This window comes from Larus michahellis, chromosome 1, assembly GCF_964199755.1.
Source record: "Larus michahellis chromosome 1, bLarMic1.1, whole genome shotgun sequence".
NCBI lineage: Eukaryota > Metazoa > Chordata > Aves > Charadriiformes > Laridae > Larus > Larus michahellis.
In genome coordinates, this window is record NC_133896.1 from 108,442,436 (window position 1) to 108,467,084 (window position 24,649).

The 24,649-nt window shown below is 37.8% G+C and overlaps 1 protein-coding gene across 4 annotated transcripts in view; it reads right to left on the bottom strand.

The window, feature by feature from the left end:
* Window positions 1-24,649, bottom strand: part of CADM2 (cell adhesion molecule 2) — a 668,106-nt gene that overhangs the window by 31,879 nt on the left and 611,578 nt on the right. For 2 of the 4 annotated variants that reach the window (XM_074599214.1, XM_074599223.1), the window contains one exon: window positions 13,356-13,475. The exons of the other annotated variants lie outside the window; for them this stretch is intronic. In XM_074599214.1, coding sequence (XP_074455315.1) covers window positions 13,356-13,475 — 120 coding nt within the window. The remainder of the gene's footprint in view (window positions 1-13,355; window positions 13,476-24,649) is intronic. 4 annotated transcript variants of the gene reach the window in all.

The following is a 24,649-nucleotide window of genomic DNA, read 5'->3' on the forward strand; positions in this document are numbered from 1 at the left end:
GATGATCCCAAATGGAATGAAGACTGCATTGTGTATGATCTTTGTTTAAAGCACCTGCTAGCTGCTGAGCATGCTTAATTTTCATTTACATTGAGATAAAAAATGTGATTTAGGCTTGTGCTCAAATACAGAACTAAGCTCAAATGCTGTCATGCATCCACCACAGACTCAGAGAATTCTTCACAAAATGGTTTATTATGTTAGGATTTTGAAAGTTGTTCAGACAGACTAGAAACTGGAACAGTACAAACAGGGTTAGTAGACTGTAACATAAAACAACTCAGATATATTTTCAACAGTAAAAAAAGGGGAAAAAAATCCTTTTTTTTTCCTGAATACTTTCCTGAATACAAGAAAATACTTTCCTGAAAGTATTTGAGCAGCATTAACATCCTAAGTCCTAGAATCTGCTCATTGTGTTCTGTCTTCAGAACAGACAGCGCAACAGTTCATCACTTTTTTAATAAAACACACACGTTAGAAAATGGATTTTAGACTGACCTATGTGTTTTTCTTATTATGAACATTATTTATTCTGTTATTATATACAAGCGCATGCAAGCATTGCCTATAAAAACAGAAGAAAAAGCTTCCTGCCCTTGAACTTTCCTGATGTTCTTAATTTCTCCATAACACTGCAAATATACCAAGAGCAAGACAGTTTGCACTGAGTACAACCCATCCGATTTTATTATGGTGCTGAAGGCAACGATACACACCTCTGAATTTCTCTTGTGTATTAATTATTCCCCTGACTGCTTATTTGGTTGAGAAGGATTTAGAATCATGTAAAAATCCTACAGTTTACTCGTATTTCATAATAAATACAGAGAAGCACACTCTGCATGGGAAATCGAAACTAAAATCTCTGAGTGTCATAGTAGCGATTTGCAGCAGATTTTTCCACAGAAATTATTTGGTAAGAATTAGTGGATGCTACTCAAAAGCACCAGGAAGTAAAAAAGCGGACACTTCAATCACACAAAAACAATTAGCACACTTCCCCATAGTCATGCTATAATACAGGGACTTACAATAACAATAACAACCAAAAAGTCCCATAGGGACTAGGAATCTATAAAACCACTCACAAATTACTTGGCACAAGGTCTTGTGGTGGAGGAGAGCCAGCCTGATTGTAATAAAAGACTAATTTCTTCTTAGCATTACTAACTTCAGAAATATTGGGAACAGATGCTTCAGAGATGAACTGGAGGGATGGGGCTCTGTAATCAAGCAACCTTAAAAATCTGAAATAAACCAGGGCTGCTATTGTTTCGTAAAACACACAGCTTCTCTAAAAAAACAAAACAAACAAACAAAAACAACCAAAAAAAAGACAATCTGACATATGGATATTCATGTACAATAGCAACCCAACACTCATACTAACGAAAATGCATTGTAGGGGATAAACAAGTTCAGGACTGATGGCAGTAATTGTGCCAAAGAATCTCAAAGTGTGCCCAAGAATGTAATTCAGCCCAGGAACAGAGTGAATTCCTGCACTGGAGGCAGTAATTGAGTCAAACTCAAACCTAAACATTAACCATGTTCCTCCAAGGTCTGTATTGACGACTACACCAAAAGAAAAAAAAAAAACAACAAAAAAGTGGAAAGGCTTTACAGGTTAACCTTCTATGATGTTTCCATTCTCTAACTAATTAATATAGTCCTATAAGCTAGCTTCCGTCAAGTGTGTTCAGGGACCTGGTCCAAAGTCAATGCTAAAGACTGATAGGGCACTTTGAATTAATTAAAATGAAAGTTGTCTCTTCTCTGTAGGGTGCTGAATGCAGTTCATGACCTGCCGTGTATACAGTAGAGACTTGTTAGCCATGAGAAAAGAAGTATATAAAGTAAATAGAACAGCTTCCTTAAATTGTCAGTCTTGGAGATTTGTCAGTCTTGCGGATTTTTCTTTTTTTTTTTTTGACTACCCATAACATATTCTCATAAAGATTTATATTCTGGCCTTTGTTGCCCAGGATTCCTGTCTCTTACCCTTTATGCTGGAAAAGGAAATTGTATATTAACGTAAATTGCTATTCCTGATACCTCTTTCCCTTGACTGATGGTTTTCTATTACAGGCTTGCAAGAATTCAGGCTGGAAAGAAACCCAAGCATCTTGATTGAAAGGATTTGATACATTCTTTTCAAATTCATGCTATCTAAATCACAGCAGGATGACTTGTAATCAAAGTTTTTCAAAAAGAACATAAATTTGGGGAAAAGGAAAAGGCCATTCAGCCCATTGCAAGTCATCTTGGTTAACACAGTTCCTCCAGAATAGTATCTCCCTTCTTCTTTAATGACCCCAGTGCCTCCAATTCCAAACTTGGCTCAGTAGGCTATTGAAAAATTGTATTTCTCTTTGAGTGAAAAGTACTTCCTTGTGTTGGTTCTGAATTTCATTTTTTTCAGTCACTTCCATTTGTGCCTTCCCGTTCAGTCTTTTATACTCAGCCAAACAGTGAGTCAAGTGTTATTGAATAAGGTTTTCCACCCTGTATTTCTCAGAGTAGATGAGTTTGTAATTCTCTCTTTCTCAATTTTTACGATGAAAAAAATGAACTCAGCTGTGATTAGGTACAGTCATTTACGGTACCGTACACTTCAAACCAGACTTCCGCTTCTTTTCTCTAAGCTGTGTTTAAGCTAATCTTTTAAAACATTGATATTCGATTTTTTCACCTTTTTTCACTTCAGCTTTGTTGATTCTGCTTTTCTGCACCCAATGTGACAGCCACACTGCCGCAAAATATTAGCCTTCAAAGACTTTTGGTTTCAAATCTTAAATAATAGAACTACGGCAACGCTCTCTTCGTATTTCTAGTCTCTCTCCCTCTCTTAGTTGTAACAAGGAAACACCTTTTCACCCTACTGTCAGAAGCACAGTGCAGCTGAGACATGCACCACCGCCGCAGCAAGCCCCGCACCTTCAGCGTTTTGGCACGGTGCGCGGAGATGTGCAAGGCACGCACTCGGCATTCTGCTCTAGAAACACACCTGTGTCATCCTGTTACTCATGATGTACAACTTGCATTGAAAATAACCCACATAAAGTACAGCATCCCATACAGGGGCCCCAGATGGGTCTGAGAGGAGACCCAGGCCAAGGACTACGTACTGATGCTTCTGCCGGCTTCCAAGGGAGCTACTCCTGGGAAGCATGCATACGAGCCGCCCTCTCCAAGAACCATGGCACCCAGTTTTCTCCGCTGCCCTCTCCAAGAACCATGGCACCCGGTTTCCTCCATGGTGTTGTCTCCAAAGTCAACACAGAACAGACACCCAAAATTGCTAAGGCAGCAAAAAAGGCGGATGGCTATGAAATCTATTTCAATGCTCTGAAAAATGCTAAAATATTACCTTAAGAATACCCCTTTTTGCATTCCCTATCTGAATAAACTCACATGCAAAAATTACCAGGTCAGATTAAATCGTCTCCAAAGTCAGTCTTTGTAGATTTTGCTTTTATTTTATTGTTCTGGGGAATGCAGTAGCTTCGAGTTTTGCCAAGGTCATCTTTCATCCAAAAAAGCCTTAATATAATTAGTATCAATTCTGTATTTTGTGAGGCTCACACTGGAAGTTATTAACTGTGTTTCAAGTGGAGTGTCAGAGAAACCAAGGGCAGAGAGAGTAATCTTTTCAGCTTCAAAGGCACAGTTGATGACTTTAGTTCACTGGTTAGTGAGAAAGACGTGCATTTTTTATTAAAGGTGTTAGCAATAAATTTGAAACTATAAGCACTTTTCTCTCTTTTTCTTTCCTTTGCTCATTTTTAGACCTTGTCGGCACCATTTCAGTCTTTTTCTAACATCCCACATGACATTGGAACAGTTGCTTTAGTTGTCCTTGTTAACTGTAATGATACTTAGTTGTATACTTTTGCTTTTAACAGTAAAGCACTTCATCAGTATCCTGACAGCACAGAACTTGCCAAAATCTTCCTTATGCAGTAATGTCAGAAAAAAAGACCTTGGTTTTCACTGGTACTATCTTTACATACCATAAATATCTCTCTAAATGCAACGACGTTAGCCTTGTGCTTTGATATAAATACAGCAACAATGGAACATATTCAAGAGAAACGATTTGCCTGATCTCCCCTTGTTAAAAGAAATGTGTTGTATTTCCCTTAAAACTCATCATTGAAGATACCCTTCAAAAGGTCTTTAAAACAAATCAACCAAAAGTCTTAATAGGATCCTAAAAAACATAGATTCAATTCTTTAAAATGAAGTCCCGCAATATTTTTTGAAGCATATTTACAGAGTCGTCTTTGTAATAAATATTCACTTTTGAGAAGAAAATACAGACGTAATGAGAGGCCTTTTTACTGGAGAAAGGTTTAACAAGAATCGATGTATGGTTGTTAACCTCAAAGACATTTAACTGAGAAGCAGGCTCAAATTTGTAACAATGAGGATAGTTAACTGCTGAAGAGAAATACCAAGGGAAATTGTGGATTCTCCATTTCCTTAGGTCCTAAATTGGAATCATAGAATCATAGGGTTGGAAGGGACCTCTGGAGAATTAAGTCTATATATGTCCTGGTGGATGCTCTTTAATAAAATAAAGGTTTCTGTTCCTCATTATAAATCTATGAGAGTGGAACCTGTACAAGAATTTAGGCTAACTGACCCAGTGGGTCCCTCTGGACTTAGCAGATCACAGATTTTAATCTATAAATAACATACTAAACCATATATAGTCCCCCTGAAAATTAATGAGCTTATGTATATGTAAGGTATTACACAGAAGAAAGGATATTACAGTCTGTTCTCCTGTAGAAGAAATTCTTCACCGTGTAGAGGAAAGTCACAAAACTGCAGGTCATTCTCAAGCTTATGGGGCACTGCAGGCCACTCTGACAGTACACTAAAAATACTCTGTCTCTCTTTGGAATGGAAAAATACAGATTCATCCAAACCCCAAAACTACCTGTCAGCTAGACAGGATAAACTCATTTGACCAATGTGCAAGCCAAAGTGCTTGTAAAGCTGTAAATCCTTAATCCTAAAAGTCTCTGGAAATCAGTGGAATTCTGGCTTTTAAAGCAGTAAATACGAATATCTAAACAAATTTTTTTATTAATATTTTGAAAGTCACAAGATTATTAAGCATGAATGGAGAATGAAATTAGTATGAATAATATAGGTTTCGTGTCTTGTTTACATCTGAGCACTGAAAATGACTACACATTAATAAAATGTAGGAAATGTTATGACTGAGGTCACCACTCAACTAGAGGTCAGATGAAAACAGTCAGCACAGTTATTACAGTCTTCAGTACATATTGTCTTTGATGTTACGCTTTACATAGAGGTGGTGATACTGATGACTTCAGTCCTTCCCATGGACCTTTCTGAACGGGCGGTGTTTCCTTGCTAGTTACACGTGGAGGCTGGGCAGAAGGAGAGCCAAGACCCTGCGGTCTGTGGCACCTGAGGGCAAGTCTCAGGATGAAATCAGAGCAAAGGACTTTCTTTGCAGGCAGTGAGCGTGCTTCCAGCAGAAGGGACTCTTAATTTGGAAAATCTCTCATACTGCTAGCTTAGAATAAAGTCTGTTAGACTGCATAATTCATATGCAGTAGGAAAAAAAAAACAAAAAAAGCCCAGCGTGATCAGAGCTCAGGTTAGGAATGTTTGAATTCCTGGCACATTGCTGAAGCCTCTCTGGAGCTCAGCTATATAATGGAATCTTTATCAGACCATCAACCAATTGTGATACTTATCTGTTGCATTTTGGGTTAAGTGATAATCCATCAAGGCTGGAAATCATTGTGTACTTTTTAAGTTGCATACTTCATTACCGCAAGCTGACAGCTGGATAGATTTGTTAGCACTAGAAATATTTGTTCCAGACACAAAGACCAGGTTCCTAATATATGATATTATGATATTTCCTTTCTTTTCATGTATTCAGCGTGCCTGTGTTGTAATCTATGTCTCGCTTATGATGTTCATTTATATGGCAAACTATTCAGAGTATGAAATCTATCTTTATTTGTTCCAGAATGCAGCAGCCTCATTTCATGAATAATATGACCAAATAACATATAATAATGACGACAGTCTTCATCTTGTGGCTAGACTGCTTTAGTGCTGTGCATGTTGACTCCAGGATTACTCTTGGATTGATATTACAACTATAAAGCATCCTTAAAAAGTATTTGAGAACTGGGAATTCCACCCAGAAACACTTAATTTTGATTTTGGTCAGCTCACAATATAAACCTCAGGCTATTTCCATTTTTTTAGCATGTAGTGGTAAAGGAGTTTCACATTTAGTTGCACACTGCATGAAAAAGTGCTTCCTTTCATAACCACAATCTGATGCTACTTACTACCCTGTTGTCCTATTTCTTCTGACCCACTGGAAGGTATCTTCTGTGGATGCTACAATATCCAAAATTCCTAATCTTACTTTCAAAATATATAGTTTATTTTCACGCTAGGTTTGAGCAGCCTCTTGCTTGAAGCTAGCATGTTTTTGGAGGTCTGTGAACACCAGGCATATGAACATGTACTGTTTGTCACGACTCTAATTCTTTGTGGATATACTTTGAAATCTGTAGGAATCTAGCCAGTAAAGTAAGAAACCACTTGAGTTTGGGGTTTTTGTTTTGTTCGGGTTTTTTTGTTTGTTTGTTTGGGTTTATTTTTTTGGGGGTGGTGGTGGTAGTGGTTGGTTGCTACAGGGGGATACCTTATACCATGGGACTAAAGCATAAGAGGAATACCTGAGAACTCCTCTTTTTAATTTTTTTGCATCTGTCAAATCTGTGTACATGATCTCTGCACTAACATTCTCAAAAGCCACTTTTGTGATACTATAAGAAGGCTTTTTCTGGCTGTGTATCTATCAGACCTAAAAAACAAAGAGGTTTTTGAGTTAGAACAGATGTTACAATCTCCTCTGTTGATCTTAATTTTGTGAGCTTTGAGAATTAGCAGCATTAATTGTACCACCAAGCCTGACTAGTGGGATGAAACCCTAACTAATTGTTGCTTATGCAAAGGAACAAATACTCTGTTGCCCCTAAAATGGGCACTGTGGACTACTAAGCCTCTTGCAAATGCACCTGTAGAACTTCAGAAACTCCAAGTCCTGTTCAACATATGAGGAGCCAGAGAAGGCACAGACACATGAGGACTGGGCAGGTACACATTAGAAGACTAATTTATTGAGAAAAAGCTGGCAAAATAGACTTAAGCAGCAACATTATAGAGCTGCTTTTTTTTTTTTTTGTATCTGTTTTAATGCTATTATTTTTCGCTTTTTCCAGAAACTCTAGAAATCAGCAAGACTCATGTGACTTAAAGAGCAAGTGAAACCAAATGAGCTGTATATACTAAAGGAGTCAGGAGAAACACTGAGGGATCTACAAAGAAACAGACAGAACTAATAACATTTCACCTTCCTTGCTCATGTTGGGCAAAAGTGGGCAAAAGTATTCTGGATTCCCCTGTGCATGGCATAGCTCTTGTGCATCCTGCAAGTACCACAGGAGACAAGAGGAGCACATTTCATTTTTTTTTAAACTCTGGGTTCTAATTTCCTCATATTTCCATGAACACCATGTTTGAATCTCACCACAACAGGTATATTCCGATATAGTAAATTCAACTGTTTGATCCTAAAACAACAACTCTCAAATCTTGGCAACTTGCTCTCTGCTCTCCAGGTACATTGGATCTCGGCTTTGGATTTGTTCTCCCTGTTGCACAGAAGCCTAGGACTTGGCCCAAGGAGCCACATGCCTGCTGATGAGCTGAGGCCATACAAAAACAACGCTGTGGAGTTCTTCTTCCAATGACCGAGCCCTTCGTAACAGAGAGCACATGGAAAAGGAGGCGGACCATGTTACGCTCCCGTATCTCCCCTCTGCACCTGTTAGCTAGTAGTGGACCTTGGGAAACTGGGCACCATTTCTCTTCCTGGTCTTCTCTGTTTAGCCCATATGAGTGCCAGGGAATGGAAGGGCACTTTCTATTCCTGGCCTCTCTATCAGCTGGTTGCAGATGCTGGCTAGGGAAGGTTTCCCAGATACTACTAAGCTGTAGCTTGCGGATGTTTCACCTAGGTAACAGATAGCTCTGACCAGAGACGACCCTGGAGATTTCAAGGCTTAGGGAAAGAGGCCTGTAAAATAGGTTTGGGATTTCATCATGGTCTAATTTAGGTTTACCATGATTTATTAGCACACCTTCTAAACAGCTGGGAAACAAGCAGAATGAAAAATAAAGGTAATGAAAGAAGTCATTATAAAATCAAGAGATGGCCATTCTTGCAAGATGGGTGCTACAGGCTTACTTGAATCTCTGGTGGGGAAAAAATAATCTAAAGAACTGTTGGTTTGAACCTCAAATTGTTTGGCCTCCTGGGAAATCTAGAAGTTGGATAAGCTAGTAGGAGATTATTGTAACAGAAGGGAAGATGAGAAAGAAGAAATAAAAACTACCAAGTTGCAATTTTATTACCTGGTTTGAGTAAAACCAGACACAAACTAGATTTTATGTTACTGCTACAGCTATAAAGTAGTATATAAACCAACTAGCACTTAGCATGCTGTCATACAAAACTACTTTTAACATTAGACAACAATAATTTTATTTATTATCACAGTTGAATGCAAGTAAGCATACACAACTATATTTAAGATATGTCTACCCTTATCTCCCTTGTGCCTCACATATTCCATACCTTTTCCTTGTTCTGTTGTTTCTTTCTCTGCCAATATCTCAAAGTGCCAATTTATATTAATCAGATTACGTGAAAGACAAATGAAATCACAATGAAAGAACTGGTAATGCCCTAACATTTTTTTTTGATACAAAAAAACCTGAGGACTACAAGTACTGTCTAAGTAGTTTCTTCATTTAAACTGCCTATAATGAAACAGGAATTCTAGTCCTTTTCTTTTATTTTCCCCCCATAAAGACTCCAAGGTAAAAATGGGAGAAAAAGAAAGTAATGTAATTTTTTAGCTAAGATGGTTGGAATTTATGCTAAATAGAAATATTTGCACTTAAATTAAATTCACAATAGTTTTTGAAATGATCACATCCTCAAACTCTTCCTTAATCCACTGTAAACTCCTTCTAATTTTAGTTCCACAGATCTCCTTTAAAAAATCATTTTTTATACCAGAGCCAAAACCAATAAAAGCAAAGTGGATTATAATAAAGCAGGGATTTCATTCATATATAAATGTGTATGTTCATTGGCTTTGTGGTCACCCTGACTATGAAATAAACTCTTGAACTTCATCGTGCAGCTGCCTGGGAGCAGCATCATATCTCTGCATTACGCAATGACTTTTGGAGATGTTTTTAGGCATTGCTATATAAAGCTTTGAACATTCTGGCACAGTCATTATACAAGTGAGTCAGCTGAGACTGAATCATCCTGATACGTGCAATCGAAATGCATGGATCTATCCTTTGAGTTTGGGATGCTCTTGCAATGTTCCTTTTGTACCTATTGAGGGGTGGGTGGTGGGTGAGATTTCAATCTTCAATAATAAGTCAGAATTACCAAGTTTTATAACCTCTTTGACTTGTTTTTTTCTTGACAGGATTTAAATTAAAAAAATGGCAGGGGTGGTGGTGGTGGTGGTGTGGGTGATCAACACAATGCCAGCCTGTGGGTGGGTTTTATGTACATTTGCGTGCACAAGATTTTCTCCTCTGTGAAACTAGAGACCGAGCTGTTCTGATTTGAGGTGGCTTCTCCTAGACTGTTAATCACACTCCCTCTCCACCTACAGGATTTTGGAGGATTAGCACAGAATCACCTAAATTTACTTTATGCTAACAAAGAGTTTCTCCAAGGGAGGCATCCCTTGTTTCACTACTGGGGTCAAATCCACAATCCTCTTGTGCCTCTTCCCAGTCACAAAAGGGAACACTAGCATGGATCCATGCACAGTTTTCACAAATAACGTTACATAAATTTGACAGATAGGAAACTACTCATACAGCGTACAATTCTTCTTTCCATAGACTCTAGAATTGTTTCTTCTCATGCATTTTATTCTCAGTTTGTCGCACATTCCTCATTGTGGTTATTAGGCTTTAAGATACCCTTGACAAATATATAAAGGGCAATACTCTTCACTGGCATCAAATCGTGTTTAGATTTTTTGAGTTAGTAGGTAATGTAGCAGTAAAAGAATAATTAATTCCTGAAGGACTGAGCACAAAAGCAAGCATACGTTTGTCTGAGAAAGTGAAAAGTTTGACTAAACAGGATGTTTATGAATTATCATACTGTCAGCCAACTGGATCAGTAGCTTTTTTTCATGTTGTTTACTAAATGCCATGCAAATTAAGACAGAGATGGGTCACACAGTTCCAGAATTAACTGATGATGGTTTGGAGATTTTTTTCCCCCATTAATACAGGCTTTTGGTAACGATGAAGTACAATCATCATAATGTAAAATGCCATATATTTACAGACTCTCTGGGCTCTTTATATCCTGTATCATATTCCTGTAAAGACATCTCTTGTGCCTGGATGTGGAGAAATATATCCTCAAGGTGGACTATGTAAAAGTCATGCAGAATAGAGGAATGTCTTGTAAAATTTACCTGAGGTGATTCATAAGTATCAAGTCACAATTTTAGAATAGAATTAGTGAAAGCCATCCAGCAAGACTATTATGTCAGCTATTGGAAATCCAGTTCGAAGATATTATTAATTAGTATGTACTATGCCATGACCTGGGGCAAACTTCTATTTCTCTAAGGCATGATCAAACAAGCTCCAATAAAGTAAGATAAAGAGAAATGCTGCTTCCAACATACCTGGAAGCCAAAACGCAACCAAAAAAGATTGTTTTGAAGGTTGAAAATATATGAATAGCTTATCAACTTTATGTCCTTGTATACTCCTTCATGTCAAAAATCTGACTGGAATAAGAAGCAGAAGTGTCAAAGGAAAATATGATTATACGGTACTTTTTGCTCAGTCTGAAACAGATACTACTGAAAATCTGATCCTCTCCAAAATGGCTCTTATGCAGCTTGTTCTTTGTTCTGTCTCTGTTTGTGGTCATCTTTCAATGTGACACCCCTATTAGAAACAGCACTCCAGTTGTCATCCATTGCTGGATAAAACACCAATTACTTCAGCCTTGTCCTAATCATTCATAAATAGGATCATTACATTTCCTTATTTTTGTCTTTCATCTAATGTATTTCTAAATCCTTTTGTTTTGTTAAATTTCTCACACCTTGCTAGTTGCAATTATTTTTCCGTCTTGTTTTTTCTGATTTTATGCCTGGTTTCCTGTTTCTTCCACACTGACATACTCTATGACTTATGCTTATAGCAGTCTTCTCTTCTTTTCACATTTTTGTGGGTTTTGATTTCTTAGATTGTTAGATAGACAACTTCACGACAGTATTACATGTGCCCTATTTCTCCTCTTCATTGGGATAGATAGTCATTTTTCTTTCAGTACAAGTTTTTCAAGAAACAGTGTTCCCACATTCCTTTGTCTCTTAGATTATCTGCCCAAGAGACCATATCTACCAGTTCCTTGAGGTAGAAGTGGTCTCATCTTCTCAGCCATTTTGCTGCATTCACTTCTTTTTCTGGGAAATTGAGTGCTCGTGTTTTAGTGACTGATCCCCTTCACCCAGATTTCCTTCTTTTACTTTCTCTTAAAGCAGTATCTGTTTGTTGCTGTAGCATCAAATTGCATGTGTTTTCCTATGTGTTAGAGCTGAAGTTTAGCAGAGTGTTCTTTTCCAGATCTTTTTCTTGATGTTGGGCACACAAATGGTGAAAATGAACACTTCAGGGTAAAGGAAGATGAGGTCCTAAACCACACTTAGGAGGTAACAGAATGCCTTAATAACATTGGTACACTAAGTATAGAATCACATCAGCGACATAGTTTAGTTATGACCACATAACAAGAAGAAGAAAACAAGTCATTAAGGACAACAAACATCAACATGGCACACCAACCACTTTGTCCTTGCAGTATCTGAGCCCTCAGAAAGTCGTGAAGCTTCTGCTGCTTGACTCAAAACACTCTTTTATAAAGACACAGTAATTCCTGTCACTCTGTTCCTTTTCAAGAAATGTCCCTCTTGCAACTACTCATGTACTCACATGCCAATGCGAGCACTGGGCTGTTTTCCATGGTCTATCCTTTTTTTTTCTTTTTTTCTGGAGGGTAAGGACTACTATAACACCCTTTTTCTTTTTCATTAAAACAATATTTTTTCACACTATAAGTAATATTAAAGCTTAAAAATGTAATTTCAGGTTTGATGTCAGTTTATTACATGAAGGCAACAATATTAAAATACCAATGCCCTACAGAGGAGGACATTGGGTGATTTAATACCATCACAATCTTTATACAATGGACTTGCATTTAGCTCAGACGATTCTTGCACTTTAGGCAGGTCACTACAACTGATTCGTAACAATGCTTCCAGAAAGAAAAGATTTCATAACTCATAATTATACCTCATCATGTGAATACTTGCAGTGTGATAAGTGAATGTTATTTCCTCTCTCCTTGCACAATGAAAGCCTTCAACCGACCACATAGGAACCTTCTGCCATTTCACTCACCATGAGAGATTACTAGCTACCCAGAAGATGATAATCTGCGAAACCTTACACACACATCTTCACTATTGAACGGTTATCTGATCAGTCATTGAAGAAAAACAGTAAAATTACGCTGTATATTTTGCTCATAACAAAGCAAAGCATTACTAGAAAGATTTAAAAAGCAATAACAGACAAAAACCCCAACAGGATGGAGGGCAGTGAGGGGAGAGAGAAATTTCAGCTCATTTACCCTACTTCTGATAAGATAAAGACACCCCTAAGTTAGGAATACCTTAAATTGTAAAAGACTAACAAGGGTGACGTAATGCAATGCCTCTTTGTCATCAAGCAAGACTGCACCAACAGTAATTCCAATGCCGAGACACCTATCTTGTTTTAAACATTAGCACCCAAAATAACCAGTCTTAAAAGGTCATGTTTATTTAAAAATAGCTTGCTTGCGTTTCACATTTAAGTTAATTTACTAACCTTAAAAAAATTAAATGCAAATGTATACAAATAATTTAAGCATCCTGTCAAAGTTCATGTACAGACTGCTAGAGCAATGAAAACATTCAAGGTCATACAAAATCTTTCTTAACCATGTACCATTCTGTGGATTATTTTATTAAATATATATATTGAACTACAGTGTGTGAACCCTCTCTTTAGCAATTTCTATCCTTCTTAAAAAACCAAACCTATAATTTCCTATTTATAATGTGTTTTTCAGGCCATAACAAAGAAGCATACTGTACCTCTGGTGTTGATGGCTGTTGCCGATGTGGTTGTGCTGGTTGTTAAGGCTACAGTGGTTGTGACTGTTGCAGTGGTAAGGGAGGGGATGACAGTAGTGGGAAGCAAAGTGTTGAAAACATCTGGTGAGTGGAAAAAAAAATATAAAATAAAATCATATCATGCAAACAAAGGAGAACCATAATAGTGGTTTAATTTGTAAATACAAGTATGTCGAAAATGACTAAATTAAAACATGATTAACATAAATTATTACAGGTACAGCAGAGTACCTTTAAATTCTTGACATTATATCACTCTCAATTTGTATAGTCAATCTTCTAGCATACAGAATTTAAAACACTGTTAAAATGAACAAGTTTCCACAGATCTGGAGAGTGACTGTTTAAGTGACAAGAATCTTATTTCTTCGCTGAGCCATTTTAAATGTCTCATATAGTAGAAACCATATACAGATGAAACATGCTGTGTCAGAGTGGGAGATGAAAAAAACAACACCATCATGCTAAAATAAACACACACATGTTAACGAGAAATGGCTGTATGTTAAAACACCCACTTTCAGACAGACTCAATGGAAGGAAAAAGGGGAGAAAATGCTACTAACTATAAGAGCTGCTTTTTCCGGATTGCTTTTCTTCTTCCCACACATTTGTTTAAGACACAGTTGTCTGCTAAGATCCAGAGCAGAGTACATTTCAAAATCTTTACCCTAATTAGCAGGCACAGTCATCTTTCAGTCAACCTTAACACTTAAAAATTTATCGTTAATACACACATCAGTATTTCTCTTAGCTTAAAACTAAAAAAAAAACCTAAAAAATCAGAAATGCTAATAATACTCCTATTAAAAAACCCGTGTACACAACTCAGAACAAATCATAGCCCTGATGACAGCATCCTACAATACCCTACAGCTTTTGATCAAGTAAGTGCAGTATGCCAGTCCTAGCTATGCTGCTGCTTCATTGCAGAGGAACCAACAATGTCTGTTGCAAAATGCTCCAGTACAGAGCAGAACTTCACCAGATGTACAGATAGAAAATACTTTGATTACACTGCCAAAAGCAATAAAGACCGGTATCACTTTGCTTATAAGGTGGTTGCAGGTTTTAAAGAACAAACAAACAAAAGCCCTGAAGAGAACTAGAGAAAAGCACTTCCGTGAGGAAATAAAAAGCATCTGACATTTTTCAGATTATTTATACCGCAGGTTTAAAAGGAAAGGACTAGTTTCTCAGCAGTTGATGGTGAGTAACCCATTCCACACTGACTTCAGTGAAAATATTTCTGAAGGGTGCTATTCAATGCAATAAAAGAGTAAAAATCTGACCCGCGATCTGTCTTCCCTTGCTGTGGAAAGAAATGCAATTGGTCTCCGAGTGCCATCAATTGTGACTGAAATCAATGGAAGCTGAAGTAGCTCAGAGCTTTACAGTATTGGGCCCTACAGAACACTTTTCAGGCACAGGGTCCTTGAGTTCAGCATGGTATAATTACTCTCTTAAGACTTCAAATTAACATGCTTGCCTTATTTTCATACTGGGTGACAGTTTATTTTGCCACTTCAAGTCTCCTTGTCAGTTAACATCTATGAGTCACCTACGATTTTATTTATTCCTCTGGTTTTGATAAACACCGGAACTATTCTCTCTGGAATCTATACTTGTGGGATTTTTCCACTTTCAAAGTCATCAGAAAATGGCATCTTTCATCTATTGTACACTGATATTTAATCTGTTTCTCAGTACAAAATATTCCCAAACCAGAAAAATTAAGACAGGCTTTTAAAAAAAACCCCAGTGTAGCAGTGTAGCCACATTAATCATCAGGAAAAATGGTAACATTACCTGGAGTGTGAGTACCACAATAATTAAACAGAACTGAGTACAAGCATTAGAAATAAATTAACATGTTAAAAAGATACATGTCACGTGTACTGATCTATGCAATTGCTTCTCGTAAAGGGAAAGTCCTCCCCTGATAAGTATCTCCTAAAAATGAAAAGAAAAAAAACACCTACTTCATAAGGAAGCAAAGCCTTGTTTATTGGAAAGCTTTACAAATCAGTCTTGTACATAAAACCTAATTAATGTGACTTATGGTTCCATTAATTATTTTCCTTAAATATGCCATTTACTTAAGACTATGCAATGGCAAGTTAACTGCAACTGGCAAATACAGTTATGGTTTTATGACAGTGCTTTCCATACTGCCAACACACTGTCTACCCACTTTACCACATAATAGCTTAAATGAGTCACTGGTGAATTTAGAAGTTCATTGCTTTCTGGTTTCTCTTCTGATTGAAGTATTTCCAAGAAGATTTCTGATTTTAAATGAAAGGCTACCTAGGAAACAGACTAGTTAACAAGAACTAGGATGTATCAGTGTATTAATACAGATGTGATAGATTCAGCTTTTCTGATCAGATCAAGAATAATGAAAACTTGTGTGGAAATTAGTTTCCTGATCAAAGTCACAAACTCTGATGCCAAACATCAAAATGGCAGCTCGTCAGAAGCCTCAAAGGAAAACATATGTTTTCAAAAGAAACGTAAATACAAGCAATAGCATTGCCTTTGTTTCCTTCTTAGCAGAGTAAGGGGAAATTCACCACGCAAATGACCGCAGTAGGTCTGCTTTGCTCACAGCATTACAATTACTTGCTCTTAAAGACTACAGTACAAGATAGCAACCAGGAATCAGCAGCCTGAAGAGCAGTGCATTGCCCAAGGAATGAAATCAAAGTCTGCTCCGGACTCTAGAAACGTCTGGTTCATGCCTGCTTAGGTTTGAGGCTCTACTCAGTAGAATCGCTTCTTTAATGACATGAGAGTGCGGAACAGGAAAGCGTGTGTCAAGTAGCAGAACAGCTCTCCAGACAGCACATTTGGAACTTGTGGACTGTATCCCATCCTTAAATCCTATTTTGGACAGCCCAAATCTAGGCATTGATTAGCATTCTGAAAAGCACGCAAACCCCACGTTCAAACGACTTAAGTGTACGGGGCCCTCCAGTCCTACTGAGTCTGACAGAATGGCTCCTTATCAGGAGATAACAGATATCCAAGAGATATCCAAGAAGATTTATGGATTCTCACAAAAACTTTACTTGTCTTTGCCTCGAATGTGTTTTTGCATAACAGAATGCAGAATATGCTCTACAGGAAAAAGAGAAGTAATGTCCAGTGCTCCTTATTCTCTCATAATGTATTGTAGGTGTAGGAGGTAAGCGGGATTGGTAGATCCCAAAATCAGACAGATTACAAGTATAAACTGATACTCAACAGCACAGGCTTCTGTTTAAGGCATACGAATCACTGTGTTTTAAAGAGAACGTATTGTTTAATTTGCATACCAGAAAAGGGAATTACAATATGACCTGTTTCTACTCCTGTAGGACTTTCTGGTCATCGCTTTTGCTGCAGGGCACACCTATCTTATACTACTGGCAAGGCACATGTTACATGATCCAGAGCTCCTTGCCGGCAGCTGCTCAGAAACATGTTATCAAAGGGACTACATAGATTTGTCCTCTTGAGCTCTCTGTCAAGAAGAATCTTAATAGAATGGATTTGCAGACTTCTGCCCAAGAAAGCTGTGTTGGAGTGAAACTTAATTCCATTTTCTGGCCTTGCAATTTCTGAATCTAGTTGTACACAACATTCAGCTGAATACAAATTTTTGTTTGTAACTTTCATGCCACTAAATACCACGGATCATTATGACCAAGAGACCTTGTAGAGTGGAACTTTTTAACTCGAGTAGCCATACCCAAGTCAATGCACCAGACCGCTGTTTCAATAATACTAAAGTATTAATCCTTAGCCTCCTGTGAAGCAGAAAATAGCTATATTTTGCAGACGGAGAACGAAAGAAGATAGGAAAGCCATGCTCAGAGATCTAGAAGTCAAGCAATAATGGTCACTATTAATTTTGAAACTTCGCTCCTAAGATGGATGTTTATTGACAGACAGATATTCAGTCAAAAATTCAATAATGTATTTAAGTTGCTATTCATTTCATCACCTTGCTACCTCTGAAATACAAACAATTCACAGAGAACTAATTGTTTCCATAGAAGTTGTTGGAATAGGGATTAGACTTTGTGCCAAGGGGAGTTACTGACTCCAGTCCCAACTGTTTTTCACGTATGTTCCCTAAGGGTATACAGGTAAGACCTGAATTGGATTTTCAATGAAGGAGACGGGTTCCTAACCTCTCTCTAGTGGCACAGGGTGGCTTGAGCTGAGACACAAATGCTCAGCCACGAACTCTCTTTTCAGTGAGGACCTGATGTAACGTCACTGTTCAGTGAATGCAGAGAAAAGTATGCAGAAGGTTTTAGAAAGGTGTTCTTCATGGCCCCTACTGTCTTTTAACATGCCATCAAGCAACCTGAGCTCTGTCAAGGTGAAGGCAGACAGCAGGCAACCTGATGGCTGATTGCGAGCAGCCGGTGGAAAAAGGAGGAGCATGCAATGCTTGGTTTGGCCTGGAGGCTGCTCTTTAGCGGAGGCACAGATGTGTTCTGTTTATGAATGGCGTTGTACAAGATCAGCTCGAAACACTGTCAGGCCCTGCCTGATCAAAATTTCCTGTTCGCCTCTCCTTCTTTCTTGAATTGACACCGCATTCTTCTTACTAAGGCGGAAGACATTCATCCATTTAAGTGCAGGGAGCCTGGACAATTTACTCTCACTGCCAATTTGGCTCTAAGCATTTTTACTCTCCATTTCCAAAGAAATGAGAAATGGTTCTGTTTGGTTTAGCAGGCTTATGTGAAAGATAGATCTGACCTATTGAAAATATTTGACTTGTTTGGTAAAAACACAACCGATATTCTGAAATGACTGAGCACAATTCAGACAACAATAGCTGCAGTTGATAAAAATGTAAAGGCTTTTGTTTCAAGCTTGACAAAAGCTGACAGAAAAATTAAAGGACAAAGTGATAATGATGGATGGCCCTTGCTGTATTTTGACTGCGAATGAAAGAAATTTTAAGTGGTAAACTGAACTGAGTGATGACCTACCTGGGAAACAATCTCACTACTCTGTGCAAAATTTAATCAGTCTGTGGTATGTAGTACTAAATAATTTAGCAAGGTTTTAAATTCAAAGGGAGCTGCATTTAGCCTTGTTCCGAGAAAACGGGATTGAACAAAAGGATCATTCAGCTTGAATATCATGTGCCAATAGCTCCTTAGCACTTAGACTGAATGATCACGAAGGCTCACGGACATGAGGTCAAGGGGTTCTTTTTACTAATTGATTCAGATTTATGAAACTCTGAAATGGCAATTATGTGCTTGACATTTTTGCTAGCAAATCAGATGTCATTAAAAATTATCCAAAGCCTTTTAACAAAAGCTCCGTGTAGATCTAGATCCCTAGTTAAAACCATTAGAGACTTCCGGTGGATGGGTTCATAATGCAAGACATACAGCTGGGCTAAAATGCCTAGGCAGCTTAGAAAGAAGAAAAAATAAATTCACGTAGTCCCATGATTCTAAGAGGATTCATGGGCCTGTAGATTATATTAAATGTTAGAAGATGTGGGACAGCTCATTAAAGTTTGATTAAACATAGTTGGGTTGCACAGTCAGGACAGAGGAAAAAACATAATCAAGTGTTAAGAGATACTAGGATTTTGATCTCATTACTCTTTTTTCCTAGGTTAGGAACTGGGAAGAACAATAGTTCTCTCTTCTTACAGAAAGTTTGATAGTTTGGTTTGGTTTTTATTCCCTGTTTTGAAAGCAATAGGTTTCACTAGCAAATGGAAGAGGATGAGGTATTACAAAATTACAGCAAAAAAAAGACAATGTCTCCTTCTGTTTTCAAAAACCCAAGCAAAAAATTGCTATCTACACATCCCTGGCCCAAATTCTACCCTAAGAGAGTTAAGAATATAACTCGAAAGAACAAAGCCCATTTCAATATTAGTACTCAGTATTGGCACCATGGTGTCATCCCAAAACACTTAAAAGTTCATCCTTTAAAATGAAGACCCGATATCACACCATGGCACATATTACAACACATGCTCTGACCAGAATTGCTTATGACAAAATAAAAAATGTGATGGATATGAAAAAACAAGGTGTAGTAGCAAGTTATTTCTGATTATGCCATCTCATTTGACATTGAAATATGAAGAAAAAGTTAACTGCCCTTAATTGTCTTGAAACAACTCCTCTATTGAATATCTTGTTTATCTTGTGCACTAGAGCAACAGCAGAACTCACAAAGAATGTGGGTGTGTGAAAGGCTAATTTTCCATCAGTAAAACCAGGTCAGGCTCAGGACAAGTGTACGAGCTGTCAGAAAACAAGGAGCTGTGGCTCTCAGGCAGGTGACAAGAAAGAAGTAATGGGAAGGAAGTGCTTTAATGTGGTAGGAAGGACATGGTAAGAGAGGGCAAGTTCTCAGGGCTGAGCGCAGTGATGGGCCCTGCGACTTCCCTCTCCCCCCAGATGCAGCTGCCCAGGGTTAGGCCAGCTCTCACGCAGTACTGTGAGGCCCTGGGTCAGGCGGACAGGGAGGGATATTTAGATAAAACCCACCTCTACTACCTTCTGTGGGGACTCTAACAAGCAGAGCATGCTGAGCAGAGGCAACCCCAACCTTCCTCTGGAACCTCTCCTCTTGCACAGAACAGAATTTGGGATTTAGTGGTCTATGCATTTTATAACGCTCATGAGCACTTGCCAAAATTCAAAGAGTACCAGTATACACACAAAAAAGGGCATTTTTCATTTTTTTTTTCTGTCTAGAAAAACATGACCTTTCTCCACAGCACACATGTCGCCACAAGGACGGCTTTGTCACCTGGAGACTAGAGTAGTCTGTTGCACACACAGTTGGTGGAGTTGCGCACAGGGACCACAGGAAATCTGAATCAAGCATTTCACAGGAAAGCAGCTAACATGAACATTTAAGTATCGCACTAGTGGCTGATTACTTTCAAAGAGTAGGTTTTGACCTTTGAAGCCCTCAGTGCTTACTTTAGGGATCATTTTGCTCCCCACACCACTCCACTGAATTTGTGATCAGCAAAAGCACTCTAACTGCAGCTCCCTTGAAACAGAACAAGAAGTTTGCAATGAAGGCCCTGAGATGCGGGAACACGCTCCCATTTCATTGTCCATCAGGCTCATTGTTTGTCACCAGTCTAGCCATTTAAAAAGCTCACCATTCTTGCTCTCAGTGAAGCGGAAGATTAAAAGGCGACATAATGTAGTATCTCACAATACATTTACCTATTGCGCTTCAGTATTGGTGGGGCAGATTATATGAAGTGCAACATCTGTACTGTAGAAAACAAATAGGTTGTAATGCATTATTTCTTAATTTCTAATTGCCCTAAAACCAGGTGATACACAGAGGACATAAAAGGATAAATTTGATAAGATAATAACTTGACTTGATGATTAGCTGTTGAAGATTATCTTGGTACAAGGAAACCTAAACTCTCAAGTAGGCAAGCTCTTTAATAGTGAAGAATCTGTTTTCAAGTGCTCTAAGTTTTACTTTATTAATAGTTATTAGTGCAAGATGTACCTCTAAGGACAAATAAACCCAAGTATTCAACAGAAAGATTAATCTTCTGGGTTCTGTAGTTATATGAATACAATATGTACTTCAGATTATTCCAAAAGTATACCGTAAGACCTATATTTTCCCAAAGTTACCATAGGTTTTGCTAGTAGTTAAAAAAAAGTCCTTTCCCACTTAATAGTAGTAATATTAACAAAGCTTATTATTTTAAGGGAGTCATTCCATCTTGTATAAAAGCCCATCTTTCTAATTAAGGTACTTACAAATACGGCACTGAGGAAATCACTGAAGCTTATGCAACTTGACTGAAAGAAATTAAGTAAAATTTGCAGAGCATGCAATAGGCTAAGAATTTTTTAATTCAACATTTTAAATAAAAAGGTAAAGTTTTAGAGCATTGCTGGAGACTGCAGCCTCAAATGAAACGGCTTTACTTATAAAATGGCATCTATGCATGTCTTGGTTTTGTTCACAACTCTACATTAACAAATATATATGCAATAAAGAATGGATCTCTGCCTTAAGGTTTTGTAAGATCATTATTTAGGCAGTACAGACCAAATGTTAGGGAAAAGGACGCAGCATTATTCCCATTTCACAGCTGGGGAAATGAACACAGAAGAATTAAGTGGAATGTCTTTTATTTTACAGACTTCTGAGCCTGACAGGGGAGTTCAGAACGGATTTCCCAAGTCCCATTTTAATCCTCTACTAAAAAACCCAAAACAATCAAAAACACAAAAGAAAAAAAAAAACTCTTAAAATTGTATTTAAAAAAAGCAGTTGTCCTTATACCTGAAGTGCCAGTTTCACTGCATTCAAGATAAAATGTTATCGCAAAAGCTACCAAACATCCTGTATGAATAAAGCCGGCACAATTTGCCCCAGAAGTGCAGCACTCTATCATTATTAATATGGTGTTCTAGGCCCATTGCCACTGCTTAAAAATCACATTAAGGCTGTGATGTTCGTTTTTATTCTTTTTAAGTAAACAGACAAGCCATATTTCCTTGTTTCTCCAAGCCATAAAACAGGAGTATTCAAAATTAAATGAAATAAAGTACTGACAGCTGGCCCTTGAAAAACCATAAGGAAAAGCTAATGTATAGTACAAATTCAGACACCAACAGCCTTGAGCAAAGATGACAGCTTTCTCAGAATGACACCTGACTCTTTCTGTGCAAAAAAAAACAACCCAGGAAGCTCAGCCAGAACTGCATTAGGAAGAAGAAAGAGGCCAAGGAGAATTTTCTAAAATTTCCCCACTAAGGAGACAAGTGTTGAAACTAAATGGAGGTAAACAGATTGCTGATCTCTATTTTATTATGGTTGTTACTTTCATTTTTCTGAAAAATTCAGGACAAATCACTGAAATTGCTTAAACAATTCAAAACACTGCAATAATTTTAAGGTTAGCAAAAAGATAACAGAGAATGTTATTTATTTTAAATTACTTCCTTTCAAAATGAAATCAAAGAGGTCCGACACTAATCTGAAATGCTTTATCACAGCGGGATAGTTGTATCCCATTGAAAATCACCTTGGGCAAGTTAATGGCATCTTTGCAACCTAAAACTTAGTTTATTGCACTCCTTTGCACTGTCTTTGACTAATACACTTAATTCTAACATTCTTATGTTAGAATACTATAGCACATTACCTGAGAAAACAAGACCCTATCTTTCTAGCTGTCAGTCTTTTATGCTGTCTTTTTTTGCTCAAAAGAGTTCTATACATGCAGTTGAATTACCCCCATGACTCTTTGGCTTTGTATAACACATTACTACGAACGGTGGGACACATACAATATAGTCAAGACTTAATTTTATTAAAATTATCCAGCTTCCCTTCACACAGGCAGACATTTGGTACCTTAACTACTAAACCATCAAATAGGACAGTTCACCAATGGAATATCACAGTATTTGTTATAAAGAATCCTTGGTTATATCTGCTAATTTATTTTGAACAAGATTATATACAAAGCAGTGCAAAGGGATTTCAGTTCCTGCTTGTGAATGACGAAAACCATCCAGCGCTCTCCTCAATCGAGCAGCAAACTAGCACTTCAACGTGTCAGCCTCCGACAACTCCTCCCTGCCTCCTACTAATCAAGGATTAGGAAACCCACAGAAAATACAAAAAGCAGAAACGACAGAGGGAAAAACAAATCCTCTAGCACAATGACCCACAGCAATACCTCAATAATAAAACAGTTTATCCACTCCTACAGTTTTACCCTGCCAAACTTTTTTTCTGTCCTTCCTCCTCTCCTTTGGTTCATTTCTTTCCTCACTTGCCATAAGGAATAATATAGGTAGTTTTAGCGGAAAGATATATCCTCCGCAGTCATGAGGTTACCAGGCAAAAGCAATTTTTTTTTCTTCAAGGGTGTATCTGGGGAATCAACAGTCTGTGTGGGTACCAGTGATGGAAAAGTAAAGAAAACGCATGTCAGAGTATGAAGTAGATAAAGAAAAAAGAAATAAAAACTTTAATTCTTCTGTCTTCATGGCTTCTAACAAAGGAAAAGTAGTCCTGACTGAAAATTGTTTCGACCACTCTTCTCACAAATGACACATCACCTTATACTGTAACATGAACTCCATCAGTCGTAGCAGATACCTGGAGACCTGTTCACAGGCACCTAACAGATAAGTTTCTTCAAAAGGGGTTACAGCTTGCTTAGTGCTTGTGAGGGAACCACAGCCTTGTGAAAGAAGTCAGGGTGTTGTGGGACATCCCCATATGGCACTGGCCATTCCAACCAACTTTATCAACTTTGGTAGATCCATACTTACACTCGCTAGCAATGGGTTTGTGTTTGTTTGTTTTTTGTTTGTTTTTTTTTTTCTGTCTGCCACCTGAGAATGGTTTTGAGATACACCCTTATTGTCCTCCTGGCTAGCTTTTGCTGTCTCTTCCCCGTTCCATGGGAGACATACAGAAAGATCGATGCAATGAGCTTTCTTGAAAGCTGTCAAAACAGTTCTCAATTCTTGAGACCAAGTCAAAGCAATCCACAGTAGGGCATAGCAACATAGAGAAAGATCCACCACAGAAAGGCTATGACAGGATTTATCAATAAGAAATGTGACTTTAATTACAAAGCAAAGAGAGTTCTGTTATATTGGGTCAAGAATTCAAGCAGTAAGACCTAGGAAAAAATAGTTTGTGATTGGAGCTTAGAGGTTTCCCTTTTGGAGGAGGGGCTAAAGACACTTTGGGTCTCACCACAAGTTTAGACTGAACCTATTCTGTGAAGAAAGATGTTATGAAGATTTTTAGATTTTCTTCAGGGAAACTACAAATTTTTGTCAGTTTGAGCTGTTTTTAGTTGGAAGAATACTGGAACATGGGGGGAGGAAAACCGTATTTGCTGTAAGTAAAATACTGATAGAATACTGTAAGAAATATTTTATTTAATATTTTTTCCTTTATACAATATAGAAATGCCAGCTAAGATAAACTCCAGAACAAGCGTACAAGTCATTAAATTACAAATAGCAAAAATAGAATAGTCAGAACTAATAATGATTAACATCAAATTGTGTATGTTAGAAATATTAATGGTTTGAGATGATTAGAGACCTCACATATGGAACTTCTCAAAGCTCCCAAAGAAAGATGCGTAATTTTTACAGAAGCTTTCCCTACCCTCCTCAAACTCAGGATGCTGCTTGCAGTCTCCCCAAAGCATTTAGATCTATCTCCATTTGCTCAGAACCAAT